This window comes from Chionomys nivalis, chromosome 19 (assembly GCF_950005125.1).
Source record: "Chionomys nivalis chromosome 19, mChiNiv1.1, whole genome shotgun sequence".
Taxonomy (NCBI): domain Eukaryota; kingdom Metazoa; phylum Chordata; class Mammalia; order Rodentia; family Cricetidae; genus Chionomys; species Chionomys nivalis.
Window position 1 is genome coordinate 62,945,555 of NC_080104.1, and position 14,703 is coordinate 62,960,257.

Genomic DNA, 14,703 nt, shown 5'->3' on the forward strand with positions numbered 1-14,703 from the left:
CCCCAGTGGTGTCTGCAGCATGTGGGAGGGTGTGGTGTGAGCTGCAGTGCTGCAGAGGAGGGCAACGTGTCCCAGTTAATGTTAAATGTCAACTGAGGAATTACCTATGTCAGGCTGACCTGTGGCAAGTCCGTCCGTGGGGGATTTTTTTGATTGCCAATTGATGTGGGAGGCTCAGCCCATTGTGGGAAGCACCGCTCCCTAGGAGGAAGTCCAGGCTGTATAAGAAAGCTAGCTGGGCACAGTAAGCCGTGCCTGCCAGGGAACATCTCTCATGGTCCCTGCCAACCTCTCTGGCTGAAGTTGTGGAACAGCATGCAGGCAACTTGGGTGCATGTTTCCCTCTGCCTTGACTGGTGGATGTGATGTGTGCAGCTGTCCCAGTGACTCCCTTAGTGATGGTCTGTGCCCTGGAGCTGTGTGCCCAATAAACCGTCCCAGTGACTCCCTTAGTGATGGACTGTGCCCTGGAGCTGTGTGCCCAATAAACCCTACGTTGTTTTTGGCTACAGTGTTTTGTCATGGCGTCAGAACGGAAACTTGGACACACTGCTAGTGTGACTTACAGCAACGTGACGGAGCCCAGCATGGAGACTCTTGGCTCTGCACTGTGTGACCAGTGCGGTGGATCATGAGCATAGTAAGAGGTCTTTGGATGCACAAGGACCAAACTTAACTCGGGTTCAAAAGGTATAGTGTGCAGTTAACGCTGCAGCAGTGCAGGCTCGCCTTTGTCACGGGACGTCACTGCAGCCTCCGTCCTGAGCACTCTGTGTTCACGCCACTCTGCATCCAGGGAACAACGCTTGAAATTTCCCAGCTCGGCTCTGATGCTGCCGTATGTTAGGAATCGCGGTGTTTGATTGGACATGGTGTTTTGTGCTCTTACAGAGACATGGTTTGATTACAGAAGGTACAGACAGCATTTCCTCACATCGAAGTGTATTGCGTTATATTAGAATGTTTGATTTCAAAGTTCATATTGGAAAGGCTGAAGAGATGGCTCAGCAGTCGAGAGCACCAGCTGCTCTTGTTGAGGACTTGGATTCAGTTCCCAGCACCTCACGCCGGCTCACAACTGTCTCTAATTCCAGTTCCAGGGATCTGATGCCCTCTCCTGGCCTCCAACAGCACCAAACACACGTGTGGTTTACGGATACACATGCAGGCACTCACACAAAATAGAAATAAAAGTCTTCTTAAAACTTAGTATTTGGCCGGGCGGTGGTGGCGCACGCCTTTAATCCCCGCACTTGGGAGGCAGAGGCAGGAGGATCTCTGTGAGTTCGAGACCAGCCTGGTCTACAAGAGCTAGTTCCAGGACAGGCTCCAAAACCACGGAGAAACCCTGTCTCGAAAAACCAAAAAAAAAAAAAAAAAAAAAAAAAAACTTGGTATTTGAGTTGCTGACTTGACTGCTCCAGTTTAGGATTTAGCGGGTTAGTAGAGCCCTTGCCTAGAACACATGAAGCCCTGAATTTCGTGGTCAGCCCTGCCTGAAGCAGGGATTGCTACAGAGCAAGTTCAAGGCCAGCCCGGGCTACTTGGGACCCTGTTTCGAAAAACAAGCACAACAAATTGCTGAATGGACTGAGGTGTGGGATTAGGTCACAGTTCCCGAAACGGCCTGGAGCATGCTTCTGTGATTCTGTGCCATGGATTTATAGGAGTGGCATCTTCAGCGTAGATGACGATAACATCAAACTCTCTGTAACTATAAAAAACGCTGAAGATGCTCTGCGTTCTTCAGGATCAAACACTTGACTGAGACTTAATCGTGTGTGTTTTGAGAGGGGTTTTCATGTAGCTCTGTAGTCCAGGGTGGCCTTGAACTTGCTGTATGGGTAAGGATGACCTTGAACTCCTGGTCCTTGTGTCTCTACTTCTCAATTACTAGGATTACAGGCACGGACCACCACACCTGACAAAGTATAATTCTTTGAAATAAGCATATCCATAGGCAAATTTTTTTGAATCTATAATAAGTGGTAAAATTCTATACATATACTAAATAATGGATTTTAGGTAAATTATTAATATTTTAATAGTAGTATTTCATTTGAATACCTGTTTTATACACCAAAAGCCCAAGGCCATGTAAAAATATCCTGGGTGGGCCAAGTGGTGGTACACACCTTTAATCCTAGCACCTGGGAAGCAGAAACAGGTGGATCTCTGAGTTCTAGGCCAGCCTGGTCTACATTATGTGCGTGTGTGCACGTGTGAGTGCAAGTGTCCATGAAGCCCAGAAGAGAGTATCAGGTCCCCTGGAGCTGGGGTTTCAGGAGCTGCTGGAGTTGAACTCGGGTCTCCTGGAAGAGCAGCAAATGCTCAACCACTGAGCCATCTTTCTAGCCACCCTGTACCCCAGTCCTTTAGTGGCCTCGTGTGGGCAGTAAGGAAACTAGATGACTAGTGATAAATAGACACAGTTAAAGTTCCGTGACCGTTCATGCCGTCTCTTCAGCCCCTCTTCCCCTTTTTAAAAACAACCTAAATTGACCTAAGAGGGACGGTGGGCTCATAGCGTGGTCTACCTGCAGGAATGAAAGTATGTCACATACGGAGCACACACATCTGTGCAGTGGTCGCTGTCGCTGCAGAACACTGCTGCTTTACATGGCTGAAACTGTTTCCATTGGCCACAGACAGTAACAATGGGAAACGCCCGACTAAGAATCAGACTCTTATTTTCAGTAGGGAAGTCAGGACCTGTAATTCAGGTAGCAGGGAGGTAGCAAGATGGAGCTTGTCCCCTGTTGCATAAATAATAAAAACCCAGAGACAGATACTGGTGTTCAAGATGAAGATCAGAAAAGCAAAGCAGCCAGTCACTGGCTCTAGCTTCTACCTCAGACCAAAAGTGGGTGATCCTGCCTCCAGGAGTCCTCAGATTCAGACTGAGACTGGGCTGAGATCTGTCTCCTCCTATTTTATATCCCTCTCTAGTGCTGGGATTAAAATCGTGCACCACCCCCACCTGGCCTCTATGGCTACCTAGTGTGGCTGCTGGGATTAAAGGTGTGTGCTACCACTGCCTGGCCTCTGTGACTGGCAAACATGGCTGCTTTGCTCTGATCTTTAAGCAAGCTTTATTAATAGAGTCTCTCCTGTTAGTACTGGAATTAGGAAGCTTGGTCCTGGAAAGGAACTCAGGGTCAGTGTCCTGGTAGGTAGGGATGGTCTCTGCAGATCTTCATCATCCCCAGAGATCTGGTGTTTCCTGAGTCAGCACTTACTGAGTCCCGCGAGGCAGATGTCTAAAGCTATAGGACAAGAGTCGTGAGTAGTCAGTATAAAGATGTCTCAGAGTTCCGCCATGACTCAAAATCTCTAAATCTGAGAAGCCTTGGGAACCAGTCCTGTCCTCTGTATCTCAGCCCCATTCCCAGGCCCCCAGGGTGTCATGTTTTTAAACCTCCAGAGACAAGACAGCTCTGGGCACTGTCCCTGCCTGCAGAAGAAGAAATGACAAGGTGTAGTAGGAGGCCTCTTGTTTGTTCCTGGCTGCCCAGACTCCCAAAATAACTACACAAAAACTGTATTAATTAAATCACTGCTTGGCCAATTACTTAAGCATACAGCTAGCTAGCTCTTACATCTAGAATTAACCCATCTCCATTATTTTATATTTTATCACAAGGCTCGTGGCCTACCAGTAAGGTTCTGGCGAGTCTGTCTCCCACAGAGGCTCCATGGCTTCCCTGACTCCACCTCCTATCTCCCAGCATTCAGTTTTGTTTTCCCTGCCTAGCTTAATTCTACCCTATCATGGGCTCAAGATAGTTTCTTTATTAAGCACTGGTATTCACAGCATACAGAGGGGAATCCTCATCAACAAGACACATTCAGGAGACTGAGGCTGTGGCTGGAGGAGGAATTAGGGGCTCCCCACCAGCTCCAGCTCCACCCCAAAAGCCCCAGGGAAATCCTGCGCCCTCCCACTTACCTACAACATGATCATAGCCTCCTTTTCCACCTGTGAGAAGAAAAGCTGTGAGAGACCAGGGAAGTCCCCGACCCTAGGAAGTTTCCAGAACTGACAGCAGACTCAGGGTAGAGACAGCAGCAATGAGGGGTGTGAATGTGTTTCCCATTAATGAGGCAGAGCACACTTCTAAAGGGGCTGAGAGAGAACTCAGACCCTGCCCTTTCCTACCTGTGTTTCTCCTCTTCATCACAACAGCAACCACAGCTACAATGATCACAGTTCCAGGGAGAACCAGACCAGCAATGACTGCCATGATGGGGACTGTGGACTGAGGAGGGTCTGGGAAGGGAAGAAGGACAGGAAGGGAAGGTGAGGGTCATGACCACAGCTCTCAGCCCTGACCCTGCTCAGAGTCCACAGAAGGCTCCAACTTTCCCTGACCCCAGCTCTGCACCCACTCCCTCCTTACCCCATCTAAGAGTGAGGGGCTCAGACAGCCCCTCATGATACACATGGCATGTGTATTTGTGCTCCTCTCCAGAAGGCACCACCAGAGATGCCCACTTCTGGAAGGTTCCATCCCCAGAAGGTCTGGTCTCCACCAGCTCCATGTCCTGAGTCTGTTCCTCCTCCTCCCTCTGCCAGCTCAGGGTGATGTCAGCAGGATAGAAGCCCATGGCCCAGCACCTCAGGGTGACATCACCATTAGGTCCAGGATGATGGGTCAAATGTGCCTGTGGGGGGTCTGAGGAAAAGAGTTGTAAAGATGAGACATCTTGCTTTCTTCTGGGGACTCAGCCGTGTCCATGTGGCCATTCTGGGAATGGACAGGAGAACTGGACAGGATTATGGTGTCCTGATATTAGTTGACCCCAGCTAGAGCTCAGGCCCTGGGGTCAGGTGCTCTTTTGGATGCTCTAAGATGTGAGTGACAGTTTGGGGTAGGAGGCTTCAGGGCTCTGCAGACTGATGGAGGGGAAGGGATTCTGGTCCTGAGCTGAGTGAGGGCCGAGAGATTCAGAAGAGCTGGAGTCAGACTCCAGAGACACCGAGTGTGGGGCACAGAAGAGACCTGAGAGAAAAAGCTCCTGTGGTCCAGGGCCATGGTCAAGGCTGACCTGCTGTACAAGGGTTAGTCTCCCAATGGGAAGAGCAGTCTGGAGTCTCCCTGTCCTTATTCCTCAGCCCCGTGCCTGCGGGGCAGTGTTCTTCCTCTGAGGATGCCCAGAGCCTTTCTCCCACACTACCGAGGAAAAGAAAGGATGGGCCTCCAGGTACCTGAGCGCAGCAGGGTCGCTTTCCCCAGCTGCAGGTATTTATGGAGCCAGTCTATGCAGGGGCCCTGCAGGTATGCTCTCTGGTGGTCGGCCTCGTTCACGATCTCTGACTTGCGCTTAGAGATCTGAGAGGCCGTGTCAGTTGTGGTCCAGGATTTCAGGTCCTCGTTCAGGGAGATATAGTCCCGGCCATCGTAGGCCTCCTGACAGTACCCACGGAGCAGGCGCCCATCGGGACCCATGTCACAGCCATACATCCACTGCAGAGTGTGAGGTTCTGGTGGGGACACAGTGGTTAGCGCCGCCTTGCGGCCACCCTGCCCCCTGTCAGTCCATCCGCAACCCGACCTTTCAGAAACAAAAGTGCAACCGAAACCTGAGCCAAACTATGCGGGGTCCTTCCTGTTTGAGGGTCTGGGCAGGAGTTTGGCTGAAACTGTCGCTCAGCGGGTCAAGATTACCCAAACCTGTTCAGGGGAGATAGAGGGGTTGTGTCTGTGATCGGGGCCGCGGTCACTCACCGTCGTCACTCTGATTGTAGTAGCTAAGCAGGGTCTGGAGATTCAATTTGAAGTTCTTCCCCGTGTTTCTGGCTTTCCGTGTCTCCCTATCCCAATACTCCGGCCCCTCCTGAGCCATCCACGGCGCCCGCGGCTCCATCCTCGGAGTCTCCGCGTCGCTGTCGTAGCGCACGAACTGCGTGTCGTCCACGTAGCCGACGGAGATGAACCGGGGCTCCCCGAGGCCGGGCCGGGACACGATGGTGGAGAAATACCGCATGGAGTGCGAGCCTGGGGGCGGCGCGCGGTGAGAACTCGACCTCCTCCAGGCAAAGACAGGGGAGATAGGGGCTAGGGCAGTAAGATGCGTTTACTGGGTACTGCCCCCACCAGGTTCCCTGCTCCTTCCCGCAGAGTCTCCCCACCCCTTACTCACTAGCCTGTGTCTGGACCAGGACTATGGCGCTAACCAACAGCTTGAGCCAGGAAGCAGAGGACATGGTCCTCAGCACAGGGGCCAGTGAAGGGTGTAGAATTGATTTCTGTAAACTGCTCTACTTGGAACCTCTGTGTCCCTGATTGGTTTCTTTAGAAACTCTGTGTCCAATGAGAACTGAGTTCATCATTTGTTCCGAAAGAGGAACTCGATCGGAGTTGAAAGTGAAACTGTGTATATTATTTATTTATTATTTATTATATTATATGATTTATTCATTAAAGATTTATTTATTATGTATACAATATTCTGCCTCCATGTATGCCCGCATGCCAGAAGAGGGCACCAGATATCATTACAGATGGTCGTGAGTTACCATGTGGCCGCTAGGAATTGAACTCAGGACCTCTGGGAAAAGAACGAGTGCTCTTAACCACTGAGCCTTATCTCCAGCCCTTCTGGCGTCTTTAACAAAGAAAATGCTGTCCAAGCCACTGCAGACCTAGGACTTTAAGGGGACCCGTGTCCTCTTCACTCTGGGGCAAATGTGAATGTCCTAGATAGTGTGGGCCCCTGGCCCCGTACCCAGCCCGGCCAACCCGATACCACCCACCCGCAGGAACAGTCCCCAAACCTAAAGCAAAACTCTGACACCCACAGCCCGCTGTGGAATCTCAAATTGGGATCAAGGGATATTCGGGACCATTGTGTGGGGGGGTGTGAGGCGTCTTGACTTCCGACCTAGAAGTCACTCACCGCCCTGACTCTGGTTATAGAGGTGGAGCAGGTTCTGAAGGCAGGTTTGGAAATTCTGTCTGTGCTCCTGTGGGTCCCCAGTGCTCCAGCTCCTTCTGCTCGCTTTACCCTCCATACTCCGGGTTCACACCGGATGAACGGCCTGGTGTCCCTGTAGTCCACTGCATTGGACGGGGCTGGAGGGGGCAGGATCGTGGGCCACAGCTGTGGCAAAATAGGAAGCAGAGCCTCGGAATAGCGCGCAGTGAGATCCGGACTATCCTCTTAGGACAAACCTGGAAGCAAGAGAGAGCAAGATTGAAATCACCAGCAGTTTACACAAACCAAACCACACCTTTATGCTCTCAGAACCTGAAAGCCACTTCAGAGGGGTTGAGACTTTGTCCTGACTCCATAAAGCCATAAAGCGCTCTCTCTCTCGCGCGCTCTCTCTCTCTCTCTCTCTCTCTCTCTCTCTCTCTCTCTCTCTCTCTCTCTCCCTCCCTCCCTCCCTCCCTCCCTCCCTCCCTCCCTCCCTCCCTCTCTCTCTCTCTCATTGATTTTTATTGAGCTCTACATTTTTCTCTGCTCCCCTCCCTGCCCTCTCCCCTCCACTTTCACCCTCTACCAAGGTTCCTATGCTCCCAATTTACTCAAGAGATCTTGTCTTAGGCCGGGCGAGGGTGGCCCACGCCTTTAATCCCAGCACTCAGGAGGCAGAGGCGGGCAGATCTCTGTGAGTTCGAGACCAGCCTGGTCTACAAGAGCTAGTTCCAGGACAGGCTCCAAAACCACAGAGAAACCCTGTCTCAAAAAAACAAAAACAAAACAAACAAACAAAAAAAGCCGGGCGGTGGTGGCGCACGCCTTTAATCCCAGCACTCGGGAGGCAGAGGCAGGTGGATCTCTGTGAGTTCGAGGCCAGCCTGGTCTACAGAGCTAGTTCCAGGACAGGCTCCAAAGCCACAGAGAAACCCTGTCTCGAAAAAACCAAAAAAAAAAAAAAAAAAAAAAAAAAAAAAGAGATCTTGTCTTTTTCTACTTCCCATGTAGATTAGATCTATGTACGTCTCTCTTAGGGTCCTTATTGTTGTCTAAGTTCTCTGGGATTCTGATTTGCAGGCTGATTTTCTTTGCTTTATGTTTAAAAACCACTTATGAGTGAGTACATGTGATAATTGTCTTTCTGGGTCTGGGTTATCTCACTCAAAATGATGTTTTCTAGCTCCATCCATTTGCCTGCAAATTTCCAGATGTTGTTATTTTTTTCTGCTTTGTAGTACTCCATTGTGTAAATGTACCACATTTCCTTATCCATTCTTTGATCGAGGGGCATTTAGGTTGTTCCAGGTTCTGGCTATGACAAACAATGCTGCTGTGAATATAGTTGAGCACATGTCCTTGTGGCACAATTGAGCATCCTTTGGATATGTACCCAAAAGTGGTATTGCTGGGTCTTGAGGAAGGTTGTTTCCTAATTTTCTGAGAAATGGCCACACTGACATCCAAAGGGGCTGTACCAGCTTGCATTCCCACCAGCAAGTGTTCCCTTTTCCCCACAACCTCTCCAGCATAAGTTGTCTTCAGTGTTTTTGATCTTGGCCATTCTTATAGGTGTAAGATGTTTGCTGCAGAGAAGTTATATCAAGTAGAATATACCAGACCAGTATCTCTCAAGCTAGCATTGCAAGCTGGATCATTTTAAGGCAGAGAAGTACTCTGCTATCTTTCAGGCTTTCACTCAGCACGCAGAATTACAGATAATTCTAGGTGTGTTCTGTGTCCATCGTGGCATGCTACTCTGAGGTCTGGAAAACAAAGGCTCAGCTCTCCATGATAACAACATAAATCAGACAAGTTGTAGGTAGGGCGTTAGACCCTCCTTAATTCTGTAGTCTGATGTGGGATTCCCCTCTGTACGTTGTGATTACCATTAATGACTAAAGAAACTGCTTTGACCTATAGCAAGACAGAACTTAGCAAGGCTGGGAAAACTAAACTGAATGCTGGGAGAAAGAAGGGTGGAATCAGAGAGAAGCCATGGAGTTGCCAGAGACAGAATTGGGAACTTTACCCGGTAAACCACAGCCACTTGGCGATATACAGATTAATTAAAATGGGTTAAATTAAGATGTAAGAGTTACCCAAAAGGAAGCTAGAGCTAATGGGCTAAGCAGTGATTTAATCAATACAGTTTCTGTGTGGTTATTTCTCGGGTAAAGGGCTGGGAACAAACCAGTATCTCCTTCTACAGTTGTGAGCTGGTGGTCACATACATTTGCTAAACTTGAACTGACATTATTTGCTGCAGCATTAAGGAATTTGATGATATGGGTTTCAAGAAAATAACATTAAATGCAACGATTATATCTATGCTTTTAGAAAGACAGCTCATGGAATTCCCACTAGACCAGCAGCACACTCAATTTGGATATGTTATTTTTAAATCATTTTAAAAAGGAGTTTTTCCTTTGCTCATTCTTTCTTTTTGCCTTTATAAAGATTATCTTCATTTTTAAAATAAAACATGCACTGATGCTATCTTGATTTTTAACATCAAAGTTCATTTAGTGACCATGGACCGTCTATAATGCAATTGGAGTAAAATACTGATGTTTAAACAAAGAATCATTCATGTAATAGTCATGTCATAGCATGTACAATTCAGTGAGAAAATTCACGGTCCCCAAAAGCACTGTGTCCTGTGACAGCTTGGGAACATGGTCTCAGGTTTATGGAGGACAGAGCAAAATTCACAGTGGGGCTGATGACACTCTTGTCACTGAGTACCTTAGAAACTGATGCTGAGAACCAACCACTGGGACTCCTTATAACCAATACTCTGGTTTCCCAGTATGTCTGCTGGTCACTTGCGTCACCAATAACTTAACTGACAGAGATCAATGCAAAGACCAGTAACTCTACAGGCCAATTAAAATGAGAGGTGTCCACAGCTTTATCTCCATTTTCATGGGTGGAAGATGAATCTGTATTTTACACTTAAAATTTATTCAAAAGCCAAGTCCCAAAGTATCTTCCCCAAGATAACAGTTCTAATATTAAACTCTTAAAAGGGTGGAGGGTGGGGCTGGAGAGATGGCTCAGCGGTTAAGAGCATTACCTGCTCTTCCAAAGGTCCTGAGTTCAATTCCCAGCAACTACATGGTGGTTCACAACCATCTGTAATGAGATCTGGCGCCCTCTTCTGGCCTGCAGGCAGAGTACTGAGAATACTGTATACGTAATAAATAAATAAATAAAAATAAATAAATTTTTTTTTTAAAAAAGGGTGGAGGGTGGAGTTAGCGTGTGGAAATAGTTTTGCTTACAGAATTTGAACCTGGCACCTCTCTGCTCATGACTGCACCTGAGCCTTCTACATCTAGCATGACCTTCCCCTGGAGATCCCCACTGGAGACGAGGTCAATGCTGGGAAGTCTTCACAAGTGTTGGTGCGAGAGGAAGAATTCAACACAAAGTCATCATGTAGATGTTTGTCCTCAGGACCAGAAGCTTGAGATCGATCGTAAGGTTGTGAACCTGCCAGGCATGTTTCTGAGTGTGTGGGTGTGTGGGGGGGTGGATGTTGTAAAGTGGAGCAGAGCAGAACATAGTCCCGCAGGACCGGATCCATGTTGAGACCCTGTGGATCAGTCCTCTCTGCTGATCCTACAGACAGGGGTTAGATTCTGAAATATGGGGAGGGGAGAACCTCCGGGCAACAACCACGGAAGGAGGCAGGAGCTCAGGAGACTGAAGCTCAAGTTCTCATCCCACAGGTTCCTGAGTGCAGGGGCCTAGCTGGACCTTGGGGGGACAGGGATGGAAAACACCTCTTACTGCTGTCACTCAGGGACCCGACAGGATAGTGAAGCAGGCACCACTCACAGGAAAAAGAACAGGCCCAGACCTCCATACTAACTAAAAAGACAAGAAATAAACACAGAAGACAGGGGAAAGAGCCACAGCGGCATGAGTTCAGGGTAACCTGTCAGAGCAGCCCTGTTGCTCATAGTCCTGGACACGGACAGGGCTGTGCCCATCCCTGTGTCCCTGTGACCAGCACTGAGTTCAGGGTAACCTGTCAGAGCAGCCCTGTTGCTCATAATCCTGGACACATGACAGGGCTATGCCCATCCCTGTGTCCCTGTGACCAGGCTCTGTCACCATGTGGTTGTACTAAGTGACAGGACAGAAGAGCCAAGGAGGACATAGCTGAGGAGTGACCACAACACATGGCTGAGCGCCACCTGGCACAGCCCCGTCCTCACTCAGCTCCCACAGACTCCTCCTGTCCCCACCCTGACACTCAGCACAGCTAACACAGATCCTGGAAGGTTCTCCATGCTGCCATTTATTTTCTCTATCACACTCTCGAAATTCTCTCCTTTAGGTTGACCTGCTAATCTCCCATGTCAAGGACACATGAAGAATCAAGTTCACATTCATATTTTTATTTTCAGTGGGGTAGTCAGGGGCTGCAGCTCAGGGCAGCATGGAGGTGACAGGATGGGGATGTGACCTCCTGCCTGGCTGGACAAGGAAGTTGGCTGGGAAGGGAGCACAGGGCAGTACAGGGACAGGTTCCAGGTATGCAGGGGTGAGGTGGGCTCCCCATTTCTTCACATTGTTTCCACAGGAGAAAGCAGACAGCTTCAGACATTTGTTGATTCTTGAGTCAGAACAAGTCCCCGTGAGGCAGCAGTCTGAAGCTAGGAACTAAGAGTCATGAACAGTCAATATAAAGACATCTCAAAGGCCTGCTGTGACTCATTCAGATTTTTCAAATATCTGTATCCTGAGAATCCCTCGGACCCAGTCCTCTCCTCCTTGCTTCACCCCAGCCCCATTCCCAGGCCCCCAGGGTGTTACCTTTTCAGGCGTCCAGAGAAGACAGAACTCTGGGAACCGCCCCTATTTACGGAAGAAGAAAGGACAAGGCACATTCAGGAGACTGAGAGAATGTGGCAGGAGGAAGAATTAGGAGCTGGCTGTCCTTCTTACCAGCTCCATCCCAAGGGTCTCAGGGACAATCCTGCTCCCCAAACTTACCTAAAACATGAGCATAGTCCCCTCCTTTTCCACCTGTGAGAAGAAAAGCTGTGAGACACCAGGGAAGTCCCCAACTCTAGGAAGTTTCCAGAACTGACAGCAGACCCAGCTTAGAGACAGCAGCAATGAGGGGTGTGGATGTGTTTCCTATTAATGAGGCAGAGATTCTTCTAAAAGGGACAGAGAGAGAACCCAGACCCTGCCGTTTCCTACCTGTGTTTCTCATCTTCTTCACAACAGCCGCCACAGCTCCACTGCCCACAGCTTTATTGGCCACAGCTCCAATGATCACAGCTCCAAGGAGAACCAGAACAGCAATGACTGCCATGATGGGGACTGTGGAGTGAGGAAGCTCTGGGAAAGGAGGGACAGGTAGGGAAGGTGAGGGTCATGACCCAGCTCTCAGCCCTGATCCTGCTCAGGGTCTGCAAAAGGCTCCAGCTTTCCCTGACCCCAGCTCTGCACCCAGTCCTTCCTTACCCCATCTCAGTGTGAGGGGCTCAGGCAGCCCCTCATGGTAAACATGGCATGTGTATTTGTGCTCCTCCCCAGAAGGCACCACCAGAGATGCCCACTTCTGGAAGGTTCCATCCCCAGAAGGTCTGGTCTCCACCAGCTCCATGTCCTGAGTCTGTTCCTCCTCATCCCTCTGCCAGCTCAGGGTGATGTCAGCAGGATAGAAGCCCATGGCCCAGCACCTCAGGGTGACATCACCTTTAGGTCCAGGATGATGGGTCACATGTGCCTTTGGGGGGTCTGAGGAAAAGAGTTGGAAAGATGAGACATCTTGCTTTCTTCTGGGGACTCAGCCGTGTCCATGTGGCCATTCTGGGAATGGACAGGAGAACTGGACAGGATTATGGTGTCCTGATATTAGTTGACCCCAGCTAGAGCTCAGGCCCCGGGGTCAGGTGCTCTTTTGGATGCTCTAAGATGTGAGTGACAGTTTGGGGTAGGAGGCTTCAGGGCTCTGCAGACTGATGGAGGGGAAGGGATTCTGGTCCTGAGCTGAGTGAGGGCCAGGAGACTCAGAAAAGCTGGAGTCAGACTCCAGAGACACCGAGTGTGGGGCACAGAAGAGACCTGAGAGAAAAAGCTCCTGTGGTCCAGGTCCATGGTCAAGGCTGACCTGCTGTACAAGGATTATTCTCCCAATGGGAAGAGCAGCCTGGAGTCTCCCTGTCCTTATTCCTCAGCCCGGTGCCTGCTGGACAGTGTTCTTCCTCTGAGGATGCCCAGAGCCTTTCTCCCACACTACCGAGGAAAAGCGAGGATGGGCCTCCAGGTACCTGAGCGCAGCAGGGTCGCCTTCCCCAGCTGCAGGTATCTATGGAGCCAGTCTATGCAGGGGCCCTGCAGGTATGCTCTCTGCTGGTCGGCCTCATTCACGTCCTCTAACTTGCGCTTAGAGATCAGAGAGGCCGCGTCAGTTGCGGTCCAGGAGCGCAGGTCCTCATTCAGGGAGATATAATCCCGGCCATCGTAGGCCTCCTGACAGTACCCGCGGAGCAGGCGCCCATCGGGACCCATGTCACAGCCATACATCCACTGCAGAGTGTGAGGTTCTGGTGGGGAGAAAGTGGTTAGCGCCGCCTTGTGGCCACCCTGCCCCCTGTCAGTCCATCCGCAACCCGACCTTTCAGAAACAAAAGTGCAACCGAAACCTGAGCCAAACTCTGCGGGGTCCTTCCTGTTAGATAAGGGTTTGGGCAGGAGTTTGGACTCAGCGGGTGAAGATGACCGAAGCCTGTCTCAGGGGAGATAGAGGGTTTGTGTCTGTGATCGGGGCCGCGGTCACTCACCGTCGTCACTCTGATTGTAGTAGCTAAGCAGGGTCTGGAGATTCAATTTGAAGTTCTTCCCCGTGTTTCTGGCTTTCCGTGTCTCCTTATCCCAATACTCCGGCCCCTCCTGAGCCATCCACGGCGCTCGCGGCTCCATCCTCGGAGTCTCCGCGTCGCTGTCGTAGTGCACGAACTGCGTGTCGTCCACGTAGCCGACGGAGATGAACCGGGGCTCCCCGAGGCCGGGCCGGGACACGGCGGTGTGGAAATACCGCAGCGAGTGCGAGCCTGGGGGCGGCGCGCGGTGAGAACTCGACCTCCTCCAGGCAAAGACAGGGGAGATAGGGGCTAGGGCAGTAAGATGCGTTTACTGGGTACTGCCCCCACCAGGTTCCCTGCTCCTTCCCGCAGAGTCTCCCCACCCCTTACTCACTAGCCTGTGTCTGGACCAGAACTATGGCGCTAACCAACAGCTTGAGCCAGGAAGCAGAAGACATGGTCCTCAGCACAGGGGCCAGTGAAGGGTGTAGAAGTGATTTCTGTAAACTGCTCCACTTGGAACCTCTGTGTCCCTGATTGGTTTCTTTAGAAACTCTGTGTCCAATGAGAACTGAGTTCATCATTTGTTCCGAAAGAGGAACTCGATCGGAGTTGAAAGTGAAACTGTGTATATTATTTATTTATTTATTTATTTATTTATTATATTATTTATTAAAGATTTATTTATTTTGTATACAATATTCTGCCTCCACGTATGCCCGCATGCCAGAAGAGGGCACCAGATATCATTACAGATGGTTGTGAGTCACCATATGGCCGCTAGGAATTGAACTCAGGACCTCTGGAAAAGCAGCGAGTGCTCTTAACCACTGAGCCATCTCTCCAGCCCTTCTGGCGTCTTTAACAAAGGAAATGCTGTCAAAAGCCACTGCAGACCTAGGACTTTAAGGGGACCCGTGTCCTCTTCACTCTGGGGCAACTGTGAATG

General features: G+C 50.1%; 2 protein-coding genes across 6 annotated transcripts; both read right to left on the reverse strand.

The window, feature by feature from the left end:
- Positions 1-2,798: 2,798 nt before the first annotated feature.
- LOC130890637 (H-2 class I histocompatibility antigen, D-37 alpha chain-like) lies at positions 2,799-6,261 on the reverse strand. Of its 3 annotated transcripts, none has more exons than XM_057794841.1 (7): positions 6,145-6,261; positions 5,730-6,031; positions 5,210-5,485; positions 4,401-4,676; positions 4,160-4,270; positions 3,950-3,979; positions 2,799-3,266 (listed from the first exon to the last, which is right to left on the reverse strand). In XM_057794841.1, the coding sequence occupies exons 2-7, from the start codon at positions 5,986-5,988 to the stop codon at positions 3,229-3,231; spliced, it is 990 nt and encodes a 329-aa protein (XP_057650824.1). In that variant the 5' UTR covers positions 5,989-6,031; positions 6,145-6,261; the 3' UTR covers positions 2,799-3,228. The 3 variants fall into 3 exon arrangements, with proteins under 3 accessions (XP_057650824.1, XP_057650823.1, XP_057650822.1); XM_057794840.1 differs by having other exon boundaries at positions 5,730-5,999; positions 6,145-6,229; XM_057794839.1 differs by having other exon boundaries at positions 5,730-6,059; positions 6,145-6,229.
- A 5,061-nt stretch (positions 6,262-11,322) lies between these two features.
- On the reverse strand, positions 11,323-14,274 carry LOC130890630 (H-2 class I histocompatibility antigen, D-37 alpha chain-like). Of its 3 annotated transcripts, none has more exons than XM_057794821.1 (8): positions 14,149-14,274; positions 13,734-14,063; positions 13,221-13,496; positions 12,412-12,687; positions 12,145-12,285; positions 11,932-11,964; positions 11,752-11,797; positions 11,323-11,598 (listed from the first exon to the last, which is right to left on the reverse strand). In XM_057794821.1, exons 1-8 carry the CDS (start codon positions 14,210-14,212, stop codon positions 11,592-11,594), a joined length of 1,173 nt encoding a protein of 390 aa, XP_057650804.1. In that variant the 5' UTR covers positions 14,213-14,274; the 3' UTR covers positions 11,323-11,591. The 3 variants fall into 3 exon arrangements, with proteins under 3 accessions (XP_057650804.1, XP_057650805.1, XP_057650803.1); XM_057794822.1 differs by having other exon boundaries at positions 13,734-14,003; positions 14,149-14,273; XM_057794820.1 differs by having other exon boundaries at positions 11,752-11,793; positions 14,149-14,256.
- Positions 14,275-14,703: the final 429 nt, after the last annotated feature.

Bases quoted from the DNA above. Each gene is read 5' to 3' on its own strand.
- LOC130890637 (XM_057794839.1), bottom strand. From the start codon at position 6,208: ATGTCCTCTGCTTCCTGGCTCAAGCTGTTGGTTAGCGCCATAGTCCTG. The intron at 6,060-6,144 runs GTGAGTAAGGGG...TTACTGCCCTAG, and splicing joins CCTGGTCCAGACACAGGCTA to CCCCTATCTCCCCTGTCTTT. The intron at 3,980-4,159 runs GTAGGAAAGGGC...TTCTTCTCACAG, and splicing joins GATGAAGAGGAGAAACACAG to GTGGAAAAGGAGGCTATGAT.
- LOC130890630 (XM_057794821.1), bottom strand. From the start codon at position 14,212: ATGTCTTCTGCTTCCTGGCTCAAGCTGTTGGTTAGCGCCATAGTTCTG. The intron at 14,064-14,148 runs GTGAGTAAGGGG...TTACTGCCCTAG, and splicing joins TCTGGTCCAGACACAGGCTA to CCCCTATCTCCCCTGTCTTT. The intron at 11,798-11,931 runs GTAAGTTTGGGG...CTTCTTCCGTAA, and splicing joins GGACTATGCTCATGTTTTAG to ATAGGGGCGGTTCCCAGAGT.